This window comes from Caretta caretta, chromosome 9 (genome assembly GCF_965140235.1).
Source record: "Caretta caretta isolate rCarCar2 chromosome 9, rCarCar1.hap1, whole genome shotgun sequence".
NCBI lineage: Eukaryota > Metazoa > Chordata > Testudines > Cheloniidae > Caretta > Caretta caretta.
Genome location: NC_134214.1, coordinates 74,874,974 through 74,892,818, shown reverse-complemented (window position 1 = coordinate 74,892,818; position 17,845 = coordinate 74,874,974). Strand labels below are relative to the sequence as shown.

The following is a 17,845-nucleotide window of genomic DNA, read 5'->3' as shown; positions in this document are numbered from 1 at the left end:
ATAGAGGCCCATCAAGCAGGCTGGATCTGGCTCATGGGCCAAGTGAATGAAACCACTCACTGCCGAAACACACCTTCCAATTGTATCTGTTATGTGTATTGCTTTTTGTGTAATGTTCCAGGAACATTAATAAATGTACCAGATCCAGAACAGGTGGTTTTCAGCATCAAACTTTTCTAGATAGCAGAAATTTGCATTTTAGAGTAATAAGTGATCTTTTTCAGGGGATCTCTCCTCTTGATCACCACAAATTCCCACCCTTCCAAAGAGGCATTTGCTTACATAAACCTGAAGTGTACTTCTTTCTCTCTCTGACTGAAACATGCAGCGTATGAAATAACATTCTAGGCTGGTTTTAGATTCTGGTACAAGCATTTTTTATGCACAACAGAAACTGAAGAGACTCTCAAACAGTTCAATAAAAGGAAGACAAGAAATCCATCATAGATTTAACCCACCTATTTCAAAATATGGTAAATATAATATTTCCCTCTGAATTATACTCATCATTAAAAACATTTACTAATTTCTGAACAAATGCATATCCAAAAATATAATTATATCTTCCTCAGCTAAAAGTTTATCCTTTGTACTTGCTACCTAAGACACTTCTGTACAGAAAAATACACTTTAAGATTCTCCAAACTTCCTGTTTAGCCAGCCGTCTTCTAGCTTGATTAGGATGCCCACTCACTTTGGACCACAATGGGGTAGGGTTGCCAACTCTGTAATATTTAAAAATGTGACACTCCAGCAGGAGTGCTGGAACTCCCCCATCACCACCTCTTCCCCGCGAGGTCCCGCCCCTGCTCCATCTCTTCCCCCAAGGCCTCGCCTCCATTTGCTCTCTTCCCCTCACGGAGGGACTCGCCTGCAGAGCCGGGGCTGGGAGCTGCAGCTGCCCAACACAGGTAGGAGGCGGCTCTGGCTGAGTAGGGGCTGGCGCGGGTAATGACCCAGTGCCTCCCCACCTGCAGTAACTGGACTTTGGGTATCCAGTCAGTAGATCTGACTGGACACTGCGGCGGTCCGCTTTTCAACCGGACTTTCCGGTCGAAACCCGGACACCTGGCCACCCTATAAGGGGAGGGAAAGAGGAAAGTCAACATCACCAGTGTTTTTGTCAAAATACCATTCTGTGGTTGCTGCATGCACGCATTGTCCTTTTCACAGATTCTAAGGCCAGAAGGGATTATTGTGAACATCTAGTCTAACCTCTTGTACAACACAGGCCATAGAACTTCCCCAAAATAATTTCCAGAACATCTCTCTTAAAAAAAAAAAATTCTTGATTTTAAAATGGTCAGTGATGGAGAATCTACCACAATCCTTGGTAAACTGTATCAATGATTGCTTACTTTCACCATTATGTAAGGTAAAGGCAATGTTTGTATTTACATAGTATCTGCAGTTTGTGAGGTAGGGTTTTCAATACAAAACAAGAAGAAAAAAAAATCAAGAATTTAAAGATACTATGTATATTTTTAACATTTGTCCACCAATTCATTTTAACATAATTTTAAGAAGCTAAACCAAACTGTTATACTGCTTATGTGATTCACATTAATTTTTAGGGGCTAAACTGCAGTACTCATACTCATGAAGAACAGTATCTAGCTCCTTGAGCAATCACACTGGATTTAAATGGGACTACTCAATGTGAGTAAGAGTATCAGAACCTGGCCCTACATTAACACAGTAGTATGAATAGACAAATACATAAAAGCTGATATTTACAGAGAACTGTCCTAATTGACATAAATCACGTTAGACAATAAAAGGCCCCACACCATACTCGTTTTGCTTAAAAAAAAAAAAGCACCATTCTCTACTACAGGTGGTGTTTTCAATTTCTATATCTGTCAGTCTACTGTTAATTTCAGATAAATCTAGAATGTCTATCTTGACATTTTCATGTGTTCAACAACTCTTCTTAAGAAAAATAAAGTGGGACCAGTTCTTTTTTTCAAAAAGAATGTAGAAAACATAACCCATAATTGCCATATCACTAAATAAACTAATAGCTTTATAACTAACATTTTAAAGAGGTATCCCAGCCCTCCTCTGTACCTGGCTGCAATGTTTTACGTTTTCATCTACAAAATAAGGGCAAATTACAGACAGCACAGTACAGGATTAACAATAATGTTTCCAAACAAGGAAAGCTAATGTATTAAACAAAAAAGCATCCCATGTTCATTTACATTTAGCTAAAATGAAATCCTAACATTTTCTACAAAGAAGCTTAAATACATCATTTCACTTTATTCCCTCCTCCCAGCCCCCAAATAAAAGTCAGACATTAATTTAGTCCTGCAAGTCATGCAACTTGGTAAAATTGCCTTGCTCCATGTTAAAAAAGTCTTAAGACACTGATTACTCATTTTTAATAGTTTGAGCAGAAAATTTCTGATGAATAAATAACTGGATAAATAATTCCAAGGAACCCCTTTGTGTCATAAAAATTGATTATTACATTTGTTCTTATGTTAGATTAGGATGAATTTGATTAAATGATTTCAATTGGGGAGGTTATGACTAATTGCTTATTAGATATCCCACCAATGTTTAACAATAATGAATTCATCACTTCTTGCTCTCAATTGCTACCTGTTATAATAACTGAGCATTCAAACAATTCAGTAACTCAAGCTTCATATGTTCTGAATCTGAAGGATTTCCCAGGAATTTAAGAATAAGGATATTCATTCCCAGGTTGATGGATTAAATTATATTACACTTGAGCAAAAACATGAACAATAAATGACTGCATGTGCTAGAGTGTCAGACCACAAAAATCTAAAATCTTTTTCTTTTTTTCCAGGTTCTTTCTAATGCCTCTTCAAAAGAACAATAAAAGCCGACACTGAAAAACCATTACCAAAATATGCTTTATGTTCCCTCAAGCTTTTAATATGTAAAAGCATAATATGTCATAAATATTCATGAAAGTAGATTTTCTTAATGGGATACCATCCTAGCTCTTAGCCAAAAAGCCAGCCTATCTTGGCAGTTTTCTCACTATGAAATTATTGCCATCAAGAAATACCCTCTGTGGGGAAAGGGTCAGAGATGGAATTGGTTACTCACTTGTTGGGGTGCTCTACTATCCATGATGCATGTGATTTTAAAGGATAATCAGAGCTTTAGACATGTGCCTTTTTGTTTTAGGTATTAAAAACAGATCAAATTTAAAAGTGGATCCTTGCCACGTACAAAAATGTATATAAGAAAATAATCAACACTTAACTTTACTTATGCACTGCAGTAATTTAAGTGGTAAATGTTCTAGAAGCCCCACTTGAGGAAGTGGTAGGCTGCCTGTGACTCAGGAACCTCTTGGTGCCAAATGGCAGAAGGCATAGGGCTGCATATGGTTTGGGATCCCCTGGGTCTGGTAGCTCCATATTTCTTTCAAAGAGTGTCATGTAAGGTCTCTACTGAAAGCCTCTTTCACACTGATCATCACTGAAAAGTGCATGTACAGTAATATGTATATATGCTGAAAACTGTGTTCTTAAGGCAAACGAGACAGGTCACCAGAAGGTGATAAATTGGTTCTGTTCAGGCAAGAGATAACAGACACTTATCTTCATAGGAGACATTTATGTGTCTTACAAGAGAAGTCTGATGGAACACGGTATCACTAGCTAATCAAGATTGCAAAGTTTACAAGATACCACAAAATCTACAGGAAGAAATACATGACAGCAGGGTTGCCAGTTTATGACTAAGATCAAAGAATTAGTTTGGTATATCAGAAGAATGCAAGGAGACACACAATAATTTTCACCTAGGGAGTACGCTGACAGTGGGCTTGCTTCATGAACAAAAAATCACAACCCTGGCTTTAATACACTGGAAGGATTTTGGGTGAGCTTTTGCTCTTATGACATAATGTCTTATTAGTTAAGTTTAGGCTGTAAGTTAAGTAGGCAATTTTATTTCATCTGTAACGCTCTGTTTCCAGTGTTTATGATTGCTATCATTGGAATCTCTGTTCTTTGTTAAATAAACTTACACTTGCTTTCTCCGTAAACAAATCTAAGTGCTATGTGATAAGCAGAACTGTGCTCTACAGCTTAACTAGTAAGCTGTGGTATACTGTTCCTTTAGAAACAGAGGACCTGGGAATTCTGAAAGTGTCCTGAGTACCAGGGGCTAGGAAACTCCAGGGAGACGCTCAGAGGTTGGAGTGTGCCTATCATTAACCTGCAAAGAGAAAGCGGGACCTGTGGAGGCCTCGAATGCAGGGCCTGCGACGCCAGAGCCTGGTGGTGATGGGGAACTGACTCACTGCAGACACCGACAAGGCTTCCTTATATTAAGGGCAGGTGGTAGTGAAATGCCTCCCAACCCTGTGTACCCCCAAAAAGCATCATAGTGCTCAGCTCCCAAAAACCAGCAGATTCCCTCAAGATCCCATGGGATCTACACAGTACCTGTGCCAATATACCCACCACGGACACATGCTTTCTGCAGAACCAGGATGCCACGAGCTCCTGCCTTCCCCTCATCACACACTGCTACCCCCCAAATCTACCATCTTGGATTTCACAGCAAAGAGGCCAGTGTCAAGTAAATTAATGCTGACAGGTCTGTTTTAACTTAGTCACAAAATTTTTGCAAGGCTGGAAATGGGCGCAGGGTCAAAGGCACCAAGAAAAAAAAATATAGCTGTTCCCTCTGTGATGCTGCCTAGCAGGTTGCCAGCTCAGACCAAGGCAGCAGGCTAATTCATTCCAATGCTAATAGAACTCAAAGGAGTGTCAAAAGATATTGTACTGTGATCAGACTAATTCACTAGTTTGCTAAAGTAGTTCAAAGAAATGTTAATGTTATCGTCTTCACTCATCTGTAACTTGTTGATTCACATTATCTTTGTCCTTGTAGTTAATTAGCCCTAGATCAGAAGGATGTATTAGCATGTAATAGGGATGTAAATATCGTTTTAAAAGTTAACCAGTTAAACCATTAAAATTATATCGTTTAACTGGTTAACCGATTAAAGGGAGAGGGGCCAGGGGCCACCCCAACTCCTGGCCTCCTGGCTCAGGGCTGCTGCTGGGGCTGCTCCTGTTAGCGCGGGGCTGAGGCTGCTCCATTGGACCGGGGGCTGGGGTCGGCAGGGCAGGGCAGTGCAGCTGGTGCTGTGCCGGCCCACCCAGGGCTGGGGGTTAATGGTTAGACTGGGTTATCCGGTAATACTAATGCTTACCGGTTAACTGTTTACTATTTTACATCCCTAGCGTGTAGATGAGAATTTAATTAATGTGTGAAACTGCATGAAAACTAATGAAGGATTGTTTCTGGCTATCACATTGTTCATGAAAACTAATGAAGATTGTCTTGATCGCTGTAACTGAATGCATTGTGCATGTATGTAACTGAATTGCCCATCAAACAGGATTGAACTGTAAATGAAGAAGCATGTTAACTTCAAAGTATAGATCATTATGTTCAACAATGGAAAATTCACAAAAACTTTGTCTGTTTTTAGTCAGCAAAGGGAGGGCTCATGCTGTGATGGGAAGTTGCCAGATTGCCTTCTGGGGAAAGTAGCTATCAGAAGAAATGCTAGGAGTGATCCAATATCTCTGGACTGATGGATTCCAACAGGGGGAAACCTGAGCAATTGGAAAGGTCACCAAAGCCATTCTGGGTAACCTTGAGAGACTCATGGAGAACTAGCATACTACAGCTGTGCTATCATTTGGAGTAAAAACTCTAACTCACCTGTAATGTATTTTACCTGCTTTAATATCTCAGTAACTCTCATTTCTTCTTCTTAGCTAATAAATCTTTAGTTAGTTTAATAGAGTAATTGGCTACGGCATTGTCTTTGGTGTGAGATCAACAACATCCTCAGCTCTCGTCCCCTAACGCCCCTACTCTACTTGCGCTATATTGATGACATCTTCATCATCTGGAGCCATGGAAAAGAAGCTCTTGAGGAATTCCACCATGATTTCAACAATTTCCATCCCACCATCAACCTCAGCCTGGTCCAGTCCACACAAGAGATCCACTTCCTGGACACTACACAGTGCTAATAAACGATGGTCACATAAACATCACCCTATACCGGAAACCTACTGACCGCTATTCCTACCTACATGCCTCCAGCTTTCACCCTGACCACACCACACGATCCATTGTCTACAGCCAAGCTCTGTGATACAACCGCATTTGCTCCAACCCCTCAGACAGAGACAAACACCTACAAGATCTCTATCAAGCATTCTTACAACTACAATACCCAGCTGCGGAAGTGAAGAAACAGATTGATAGAGGCAGAAGAGTTCCCAGACGTCACCTACTACAGGACAGGCCCAACAACGAAAATAACAGAACGCCACTAGCCGTCACCTTCAGCCCCCAACTAAAACCCCTCCAACGCATTATCAAGGATCTACAACCTATCCTGAAGGATGACCCAACACTCTCACAAATCTTGGGAGACAGGCCAGTCCTTGCCTACAGACAGCCCCCCAACCTGAAGCGAATACTCACCAGCAACCACATACCACACAACAGAACCACTAACCCAGGAACCTATCCTTGCAACAAAGCCCGTTGCCAACTGTGCCCACATATCTATTCAGGGGACACCATCACAGGGCCTAATAACATCAGCCACACTATCAGAGGCTCGTTCACCTGCACATCTACCAATGTGATATATGCCATCATGTGCCAGCAATGCCCCTCTGCCATGTACATTGGGCAAACTGGACAGTCTCTACATAAAAGAATGAATGGACACAAATCAGATGTCAAGAATTATAACATTCATAAACCAGTTGGAGAACACTTCAATCTCTCTGGTCATGTGATTACAGACATGAAAGCTGCGATATTACAACAGAAAAACTTCAAATCCAGACTCCAGCGAGAGACTGCTGAATTAGAATTCATTTGCAAATTGGATACAATTAACTTAGGCTTGAATAGAGACTGGGAGTGTCTAAGTCATTATGCAAGATAACCTATTTCCCCTTGTTTTCTAACCACCCCCCCCCCCAGATGTTCTTGTTAAACCCTGGATTTGTGCTGGAAATGGCCCACCTTGATTATCACACACATTGTAAGGAGAGTGATAACTTTAGATAAGCTATTACCAGCAGGAGAGTGGGATGGGGGGAGAGAAAACCACACAAATCATGAAAAAATGGGTGTTTAAAAACAAACATCTTCTGTATTTTCCACTGTATGCATCCGATGAAGTGAGCTGTAGCTCACGAAAGCTTATGCTCAAATAAATTGGTTAGTGTCTAAGGTGCCACAAGTACTCCTTTTCTTTTTTCAGTGAAATAGGGTAAGTGACTGGCCCTTTGGGGTCAGGAGTGGCCTAATGTGTGGTGACTTTTGGTTTTAATAACCTTTTATCACAAATTCCAGTTTGTCTTGGTGGTAAAGTAGGGGTTGGAGAGCCAAAAGAGGACTCTGTGTAGCTCCGTGGTAAGACTAATACAGTGATCCAGAAGTTCACACTTGTTACTAGCTTGGTGAAATAGAATAATAAAATACACCACCAGTTTGGGGTGTCTGTCTTGTTTTCTGACAGTCTGACCTGAGATTGGCACTCATATCTGGAGCCATACCTGTCATGGTGACACCCCGACTCCTGGCCTTGCCAAAAACTGCACATTGCAAAACATGCACGAGGGACATACACAAAAAAGTCAGAGGAAATACAGAGGCAAAACTGGCCCCTTTCTAAGGCTCACCGTCCAGGATACACCTTATTTTCATCCCACTAGCCATAGAAAAAAAGGGAATGAAAAGGAATCCCTAAATGAAGAGCCAGGTTTGATTGTAATAGTTCAATTGCATTTGTTAGTTTTTCCTAACATAACTGTAACAAATCTGTACAAATTATAATGATTGGGATGTTCTGATCTGTATTATACTGTATGTTACCCTACTGCAGGCACCATGAACCAGCATGAGGAATCTCAACATCTTCCAAAAGGGGAAACAAAACAGACCAGAGGGGTGAGGTAATATCTTTTATTGGACCAACTTCTGTTGGTGAGCAAGACAAGCTTTTGAGCCACACAGAGCTCTTTTCGGGTCTGGAAAGGTACTCCCAGCTTCACAGTAACATGCAAGGTGGAACAGATTGTTTAGCGTAAGTAGTTAGTACATATTGTAAGAGATGATAGTAGCTAACTACTTACGCTAAACAATCTGTTCCACCTTGCATGTTACTGTGAAACTGGGAGTATCTTTCCTAGACCTGAAGAAGAGCTCTGTGCAGCTCAAAAGCTTGTCTCATTCACTACCAGAAGGTTGGTCCAATAAAAGATATTACCTCACCCACCTTGTCTCTCTAATATCCTGGGACCAATATGGCTACAACTACACTGCACACAAAGGGCCAGTCAGTTTTCATTCAAAAGGGCTCTTTCCCTAGGAAGGGATGCATTCCTAGGAGATATACTTTAGAAAAGAATATACTGAACCACTGGTAACTAGTACAAAGCCATACTATTCAGACTAAATAGAAAGACTCCCCTTCCCAGGAACAAAAGAATCCTTTGAAATAGGCTGATGCTGTCTGAAGTCTTCTTACAGCAATATGAGGAAGAACTAGTCTATTTGTGCAGTGGAAAAAAAACCTGATTCAAACCTCCTGATTATAAAATAATAATGGAGATGTATTATATGGGAAGGCTGGTTACAGGTTTGCTAATTTCTCAAGTGAACAGCTGGCCTAATGCTTAACAAGTTAAGGAGGACTTTTGATATCTAGTTTCCTAAGACCAATGATGAGTAGACACCAAAAAGACTCTACCACTGCCACCATGTCATGAACTAAACCAAGAATGACAGGTTTCAGAGTAGCAGCCGTGTTAGTCTATATTCACAAACAGAAAAGGAGTACGTGTGGCACCTTAGAGACTAACCAATTTATTTGAGCATAAGCTTTCGTGAGCTACAGCTGTAAGGTGTACTCTTTTTCTTTTAAACCAAGAACGTCATTTGTTTGCAACAACAGCGAAGAAAAACAAGAAAATACATTTAGGTATGTGAAGTTTCAATTCTTAAGCTGTACTGCCTTTTAACAGCTTAAGCTGTTGCAGCTTTTAACAGCTCATGACAGGGGATGGGTGCACTCAAAAAGGAAGGAGCGAATGATATGATTTGACCTATATGCCAGACTCAGCTCATAGTATGTAAGGAGAAAACCTGAAACAGTGCCAAGGAACAGTGTAAACTTTCATCAGTGGATCAAGATATATTAGTCTACATAGATGTATTAGTCTACATTCTCAGCTTTCACAGGAGAAGACTGTCCTGAAAATCTGAAAGGCAAAAATAAATTTACAGATTACCTGGTAGTTGTTTTGGTTTTGTGACAGCCTCAATTGATTTGAAGATGTAAAATGAGGAGAAAAGTTACTTCTTGATGGATTAGCACTACTATACAGTGTACTGGATGGTGTATGTAATGAGGTCCGTGGAGGCAAGCGATAGTCTCTGTTATGATATAATATATTGTCAGGCAAGTCCCTGGCATTCACCATCTGTGAACTGCAGCTCACATTTCTGCCTGGTCCAGACAAAGCTGTGCTTTGGTTCTCCACTCGAAGGGAACTGCTATTTTCACAAAATCTTGAATAACTTTGTATTTGTGCTCCCATAGATGCAAGCTCTTCTTCTCTAGCATATTCATCATCAGCATCTCCTGTTTCCATTGCAATGGACAGGCAACTGCCTTCGACTGAACAAGGCTTCTGTGTTGTATTTCCTCCCATAATTCTTTGAGGTTGATTGGTAACTGCTAAGGAAAAAACTTCACGAATTTCCAAGTTTTGTGTGCTACAAGAAGGGTCTCGAACATTGGCTCTTTGTCCAGATGGGATGTGTGATGCAAGGGCTGTGTGTTCTGTTTTGTGTAATCTTTGACTCCCCACTGGTTCAGCTTTACATGGCCTGTGGCATATTATTGGCTTTTGAGGTAACACCAACTCTGCAGTCTGGACTGATGAACCACCATAATTTTTCTTAGTATGATTGTATATGGAGTTTGCAGAATTCAACACACTTGTTTGTCTTGACAAAATAATAGTTTTTTCCCCCAGGAGCAGCGAAGCACCTTTACAATGTGGTGCTTGTCGTCCTACAGGGATATGCTGCTGCTGAAATTCTGTATCACTTTTTCCAGGTGGTCTCTGAATAGAGTTTTTATGTATCTCAGTCATTGAAGTATTAGTCTGTTTTGTGGATCCCTGCCTGCTGGATGAACTAGCTGGGCTATATATACCAGTTACTATTACATCATTGTTAGATGATGTCCAAGAAGACTGCTGGCTTTGGGATCGAGCAATGTTTACCACATTTCTGACTGCTACTTCTGGAGGCACTGTAGGGGTGCTAGGAACAGTCCTTGGTGGGGTGCCTCCAGATTCTGCAACATTCTTGCTGCTCATCTTTCTTCTTTTATTGCCAACCCAAGTCTGCAAATACAAAATATTAATATACAAGAATGTTAGCCAGTCAGTTTTTTTTAATATTCAAAGCCACAATCTTACAAAGACTTCAGCATGTATAGAGTCTTTACAATTAAGATTTAAATTACTAATACTTTAGAAATGGGTAGCAATCAAAAATAGTTTTGGGGGAGGGGAAAGAGACTTGTCTTGATTATGCAAAAACAAAACCCACAGACGATGGGGATCCAGGTCCCATTTTATCCAAATGCCTGAAGTTCAGTAGAGTGCAGATTTCCAATTCTGGCCCATCTCAGAAAAGAATATACAACTTGTTGCATCTCCCCTCTTCTTGCCCTAAAATTATCTTTGCATAAATATGGCAGCAGCTTGTGGTTTTCTCCTCCACATATTTGGACTTGGCTTTACCTTTCATTTTTTATTGTGAAAAACAAACAAACAAGGATACACTAGGCGTTTAATTCCTTCCCCTTCCTAATTTCAACTTTTACATCTAGTGAAAATAAGGTACTCCTGAAATCAGTCACTATACTGAGAGATTCAGCATAATCAGTATCTTTACTATCCAATAGCTGAGGAGATGTTTTCAAAATTGCTACACTACAGACACTTCCATCGTCTCTTATTTTTTAATTTAATAAAAAAAAATACAAGCATAGTCCTCAAAGTACGAATGAAACCCAAGAAGGGAAAAAGTTTTCCAATAGAAAGGGACTGAATTGAAGATTGGTCAAAAAAGAATTTTAAAAAGTTAAATTAAAAAGACAAACATTTTTATATCATATACCTCCAGAGCTGCTTTTAGTGAGAAATTGATTTGATTACACAAATATAATACAGACTAAGGGGATTAGGTTCAACAGACGGAATAATTTCCCATTACAGATATTTCTGAAACTAACAGTGAAGATATATAGAATTATATTCAAGATATTTAAAACGGTGGAGGGTGTTTTATGCGAAAGTCTCTCTCTTTTGAAGAAAACAAGCTAGAGTTCTTTAGTGATTTTGTACAAAATTGTTCCAAAAACACATGACTGGTTTCAAACAAAATATATCCTTAGGAAAACTTGCTCTGAAGCCAATGAATAAAAATATATTTAAGAAAGTCGTGGGGAACACTAATTTCAGCATTTCAACAGAGTGTTGCTAGTAACTTATTAGAAGCAGCATGCCTAGGTGCCAGCTCCATGAGTACTCCAGGGCTGGAGCACCTGTGGGAAAAAAAAAATGGTGGGTGCTGAGCACTTACTGGTAGTCCCTCTATCAGAGCCTCCTGCTCCCCCCAGCACCTCCCGCCCGCCATGGAACAGCTGATCCGCGGCATGCAGGAGGCACTGGGAGGGAGGGAAGAAGAGCAAGGGCGGGGCAGGGGCAGAAAGAGGCAAGGTGGGGTGGGGCCTTGCAGGAAGGGGTGGAGTGGGGGCGGGGCAGGAGGGGAGCACCACTCCGGCACATTAGAAAGTCGGCGCCTCTGACAGCATGTATGGTGTTACAATATCCGTACTACAAAAACAACCTTTACCATGAGAGCGGTGGGATGAATTTACACACTCATAACAGTTTCGTATTAAGTTGTCTGCAGCGTTGTAGCCATGTTGGTGTCAGGATATTAGAGAGACAAGGTGGGTGAGACAATCTCTTTTATTGAATCAACTTCTGTGCTACAGAGAGGGCTTGTCTACACTGGCACTTTATAGCACTGCAACTTTCTTGCTCAGGGGTGCAGCAAGTTTCAGCACTGTAAAGCACCAGTGTAGACACCAGTGTAGTTCCCAGGGCTGGTAGCTATGCCCTTCGTGGAGGTGGTTTTTTTAGAGCGCTGGAAGAGCTCTCTCCCAGCACTCTGCCATGACCACACAAGCCACGTTAAAGCACTGCTGCCAGCGTAGACTACCCCAGAGCTCTTCAGGTCTGGGAAAGGTACTCAGGGTCACAGCTAAACGGAAGGTGAAATAGGTTGTTTAACATAAAATAGTTACCATGTATTCTAAGAGACCATTTAAGGTGAAGTGGCCACTTAACACCTATGCTGTCACAGGAAAAAAAACAGTGGTTAGTATGTTACAAATTGTAGTAATAAGCCATAAATCCAGTATCTTTATTAAGACCATGATTTTCACTGTCTGGCGAAGTTATGGATTCAAACTCCCAGGCTTAAATTAAATGTAGACAAAGATGCTGAACATGCCTATCACAACATGTGCCCCAATAACAACTATGTGGGTGAAACCAGACAATCACTATGCTCTTGAATGAACTCACACAGAAAAATTATAAAAAAGACAAAAAACCACAATATCACAATTTTCAGATCAATTTTCAGAGGTCATAACTGACCTCTCCGGCCTCATCCTCAAAGAAAATCTGCACAAACACATTTAAAAGATGAGCCTGGGAGCTTAAATTTATAACTTTGCTAGACCCTAAAAATAACAGTTTTAATAAAAACACTGGATTATGCCTTATTACAACAGTCTGTAACCCACTAATCCTCCTTTTATTGTCCTATGACTGCAGAGGTGTTAATTGGTCACTCCACACTGACTGATCTCGTACAATATGTTAACTACTTATACAAAACAACCTGTTCCACCTTCTCTTTAGCTGTGACATTTTTGTACCTTTCCCAGACCTGAAGAAGAGCTGTGTATAGCTCGAAAGCTTGTCTCTCTCACCAACAGAAGTTGGTCCAATCAAAGATACTACCTCACTCATCCTGTCTCTTGCCTATTGAGGCCTGGTGTACACTAGAAAAATCAGGTTGGCTTAACTATGTTGGTCAGGGGGTAAAAAATCCACCCCCCTGGGCAGCGGCATTAAACCGCCCTAAGTCCCCGTGTAGACAGCAGTAGGCCGACAGAAGAATTCTTCCATTGACCAAACCAATGGGAGAACCCCACCCATCATATAGGTTGCACCTAGACTGAAGCACTACAGTGGCACAGCTGCCGTGGTGCAGCTGTACCACAAGCATTTTAAGTATATACAAGCTGTAAATTGAACTTCAGATTTGTAACTGTCGATTTCTGCTAATTTATATGCTTTAGTATAAAGAGGAGAGTTACATATATAAGGAACCACCAGAAAACAAGGGCTTCCTTCTGCTCACATTCAAGCTAGTGACAAATCTCCTTAGACATCTATGGGTGCAGGATCAGACCTTAAGTGTGTACATAGAGCATATAGTGCAATTTTTTTTTTCTGCTGTTCCCCTTTGCTGATCTTTGGTGTGCAGCAAAATGGTGACCAGTTAACTCAAACAAGAGCTGAAAATTCAGCAAACCAAGTGATCAATTTTACACAGAAGTAAAGGGAGATTTTATTCTGTACTTACTCTGGATTTCAATAAAAGCACTTAAAAAAAAAAGAAAAGCAGCCAACCCCACCTTACATTCTGATACACCCACATAGTTGGTTTTGGGTTTTTAATATTTGAACCTCATACCTATAGAATTTCACTGGAAATCTCACCCCAATACAAAAGTAATCTGACACTCATGTTAACAGAAGAGAGCAACTTTCTGCATTACCATCCATCTACTAGTATGTATCATGCAAAATAAAGAATGATACCAATGATGACATCTCATTTACAAGCTCTAATGATCAGTATAAAAACATAAATTTAACAATTGTAATGATATGTAGCCCTCGATCCAGCAAAGCACTTGAAGTTAAGCACAAGATAAAGCATGCAAGTCATCTCATTGACTTCAATAGTTACGTATATAAGTGTTTGGTTTCGGAAGGGCTTAAATTCCTCACATTATGTTTTTAGTTCTGCTCTCTTCTTAAGAGGAAAAAACAGAAACAAGCAGCCTACAACCCCAAAATGCCTAGCCACAAGTTTCAGGAAAAAGCAAATTAATTTCTCTCCCCATTAGCTCACAATCACAGACATAAATTTGAGATGGATAATTGAAAAATTATTGCATCCTGTGGTACTATTTGTTTTACTTCTATTCAGATAACATCCTTTTCAAATTGAAATTATATCAAAAGAAAAAACTGTAAAATATATTAAAAAAAAAACCACCCCCCACAGCTTGGAACTTATAGAAAAGTCACCTCATCGTTCAGCAAAATTAATACTCAGTTGTCAAATCAAGGTTATTTTAAAACATATACAATAAATTGAAGTAAAACTGCTTTGGTAAAATATTTTACAACTATAGTTATGTTAATTATTAAAGAAATAGCTTATTTCTGAACTTTTTATGTTGGGAACGTCCAAATCCCTTTTGGTTTGAATGCTTAAGTATCCCAGCAAGGAAAAAATCCTCTTTCTTTGTAGGACTGGCTGTACAGGTCCTAATTTGGAAACAACCAATATATTGCATCATCTACTTTTGTCATAAAGCTTATTTTTGTTTTTTAAATGGTATCACAAACCAAAATAAGTCATTAAAGAGAATCTCAAAATAAGTCTTTACTTTATCCCCAAACCAATTCAAGAATTTGTCAAGATGGCAATATACTAACCCATAAAACTAACAAAGACTCCATACAGAGATTAACATCAGAAACACTATGGTATTTTCTGTATGACTTTTACATTATTATTAATTTTTTCCAGTACTATGGTAGCATCTATGCGTCCCAACTGAGATCTAGGTCCCACTGTGCTAGGCACTATACACAGTAAGAGATAGTCTTTGCTTCTACAATCTAAAACAGACAAGTTAGACAAGGAGGGGTCGGGATTACAAAATGCCAGCACAGCAAACGGTATGTTGGTCTGCAAATGGCATGTTACTGCCACAATTTTTGTGGAAATGCTTTTGTCAGGAAGGCGATGGCTAAACAGGCAGAAAACTGAAGGAAGAATGGACCTTCAGGGAACAGAGCAAAGGGGATTGGAGAAGAAAGAAGAGGGATGGAAGGCAGGGAGTAAGTACTACAGGTAGAGTGAGGCAAAGAGACTGTGAGGGACCTGATGCAAACAGACAATCAGCACAGGGGAGAGAATGTCCAGAGCAAAAACTGTAGAAAGCATCCCAAGTTCCCTACTGCAGCTACTTGTCTGCTCCTGCCAGTCTGAGTTTCTGGTGAGCTCCCTGGGTTTTTTTTTTCCCTATCCTGAGCTCAGGTTTCTCCAGAGAGACAAGGCTACTTAGAAGCTGGTGCCCCTGGAGTGGGGGGATGGGAGGGGAGGGGCACTCCCCTACATGGTTCTGGGTCCACAGGGTTGGGAAATAACTAAATAGGTCTAATCTCCTTCCTCCCTCCCACACGGTGTTGTAGATGTACCCCCTGCAGCTGCTTGTATCTGCTCCTGCCTGCTTGAGTGTTGTACCAACTCTCAATTATTGCTTCATGATTTCTACTTCCTTGTGAAACATTAGATAACAAAATGGCTCTTCTTTCATAGAGGGAGCATTATCCCGCTCTCATGGAATTCAGTGTCTACAGAAGAGACCCCAGAAGCACTAAGCTAATCAATGATATTATTGTTTAGAGATAACTGTAAATACCAGTAAGCAGCAATGCCATCTACTTATGACAAGGAACACAAACATGAGAAGACAGCAGTTTTATATCTCTCTCTCAATGTCATTTTTAAAGGACACAAAATTTCTATTCTATTCCAAAGTGGTTTCCTGATATAAACAACATTCACTTTATGTAGTATATAATCTAGGTTTTCAGCAGGAAAACCCTATTTGGAGTTTAACTTTCTTGAAGAGACCCCTGCTGCTTGCACAGTATGAAAGTCCCTACTAATACTTCAATAACGTCAAAGCGTTCATAGGAACACAGACTACAAGCAACCCTCTCTCAGGAAAAAATGAGCATATACTACAGCTGGGGATGGAAGCCTTTTTAAAAAAAATAAAGTTAATGATTCCATCCCCTACAGATATTTTATGTAAACAAATGTACTTGTTAAATAATTATGTAAATTCAAGTGTGGAAGGCCTCAGTACTTACCCTGACTACACTGAAGTCCAGCTTAGTTTCTTGTGCACACTGTAATATGAGCTGAAAGCAATTTTTACTTTGATTTGTCATTCCATTTTCATAATAACGCTGTAATATCCTTTGTTGTTCTACAGTAAATACAGAACGCAGATTCATCTAAAAATAAAAGAAGATACTCTGAAAGTTGGAATAAATATTTTAATACTTGTAGAAATTACTCATTTATCCAAACAATCATAAAACTAGTGTACACATCTCACTTTTTTCCTAAAAAAAAAAAATTTATCCATACTGATATTTTTATTTACTTTTCAAAACTTCTGATACGAACTATGTTCGTAGTTTTCCTTTATGAGATGGATTTAACCTGAGCTGTTAAATTATATAATCAAAAAAGGCTGTCACCTTTTAATAGCAATACTAACTAAAAACCTCTTCTAACTAATTTCAGTTAAAAAGGCTTCTTCCTGAAGATGCTAATGTTGCTTGTAACAACCACTAGTAAATTCTCTATGGAGTAGCACAAAGTAGGAGATGAAGTCAAACTGTCACCTTGGGGGCAGTGAAGACTCATCAAACATTTAACCAAGGCTGTAAAGGCCTGGTCTACACTAAAAAGCTATGTCACTCAGAGCTGTGAAAAATTTCACATCCTGAATGCAGCAGTTAGATGGACCAAATACCTGGTATAGAAGCTGTTAGGTTGACAGAAGAATTCTTCCATTGACCTATCTACTGCTTCTCAGAGAGACAGATCAACTACACTGACGGAAAAAACCTTTAGTAGATGTAGGAAGTGTCTACATAGCGGCACTGCAGCATCATAGTGTGGTGCTGTAGTGTAGACATGCCCTAAGTCAACTTTGCTAAATCTCCATAAAAACATACTAGTCCAGGCATAAAGTCTACATGTCCACCTTTTCCATAAAATTAAGAATACACACTCCACATAAACCTAATGCTATTTTACATTATCATCCAAAAAAACCCTCACTCCTGGCAAGATGAAGTTGTTACCTCAAAGGATGCTTTTTCACTTTATCACCATTTAACATTTTATTGCCTGATCCTACTACCCCTATGCATCCAAAACATTAGTGGGAATTTTAAGCACACGTGCAATTCAGGACTAGGCCCTTTATTTGGCTTTAAATAAAAGATGGCAGCGGGAGAAGAGCATGATAGCATGTGATGCCAGTTTTGGAAGTACCTGATATAGTGCCTCAGGAAGCAAAGAACAACTGACCATACAAATTCTTTTTACACTTTTAAGTAAATGCAGAACACAGTAAAAAGAAAAACAAGAAGTCCAGTTCGTGGGAAAAGAGGAAGAAAAAAAAATCAATCCCAGCTAGTGGGATATTTTAAGGAGAAAACTGTTAAAATAATTTTTGTTCAAAATAAAATTTAAAACATCTAAAAATTGTAATTGGTTGTAGATATTAGACAGAATCTTGACT

At 39.7% G+C, this 17,845-nt stretch overlaps 1 protein-coding gene across 3 annotated transcripts in view; it reads right to left on the bottom strand.

Annotated features, from left to right (window-relative positions):
* HDX (highly divergent homeobox) overlaps positions 1-17,845 on the bottom strand; it is an 82,507-nt gene that overhangs the window by 50,809 nt on the left and 13,853 nt on the right. For 2 of the 3 annotated variants that reach the window (XM_048863801.2, XM_048863800.2), the window contains 2 exons: positions 16,395-16,541; positions 9,342-10,466 (listed from right to left, as the gene is read on the bottom strand). In XM_048863801.2, the coding sequence (XP_048719758.1) occupies positions 9,342-10,466; positions 16,395-16,541 (1,272 nt within the window). The remainder of the gene's footprint in view (positions 1-9,341; positions 10,467-16,394; positions 16,542-17,845) is intronic. The other variant, XM_048863803.2, reaches the window with a different exon arrangement.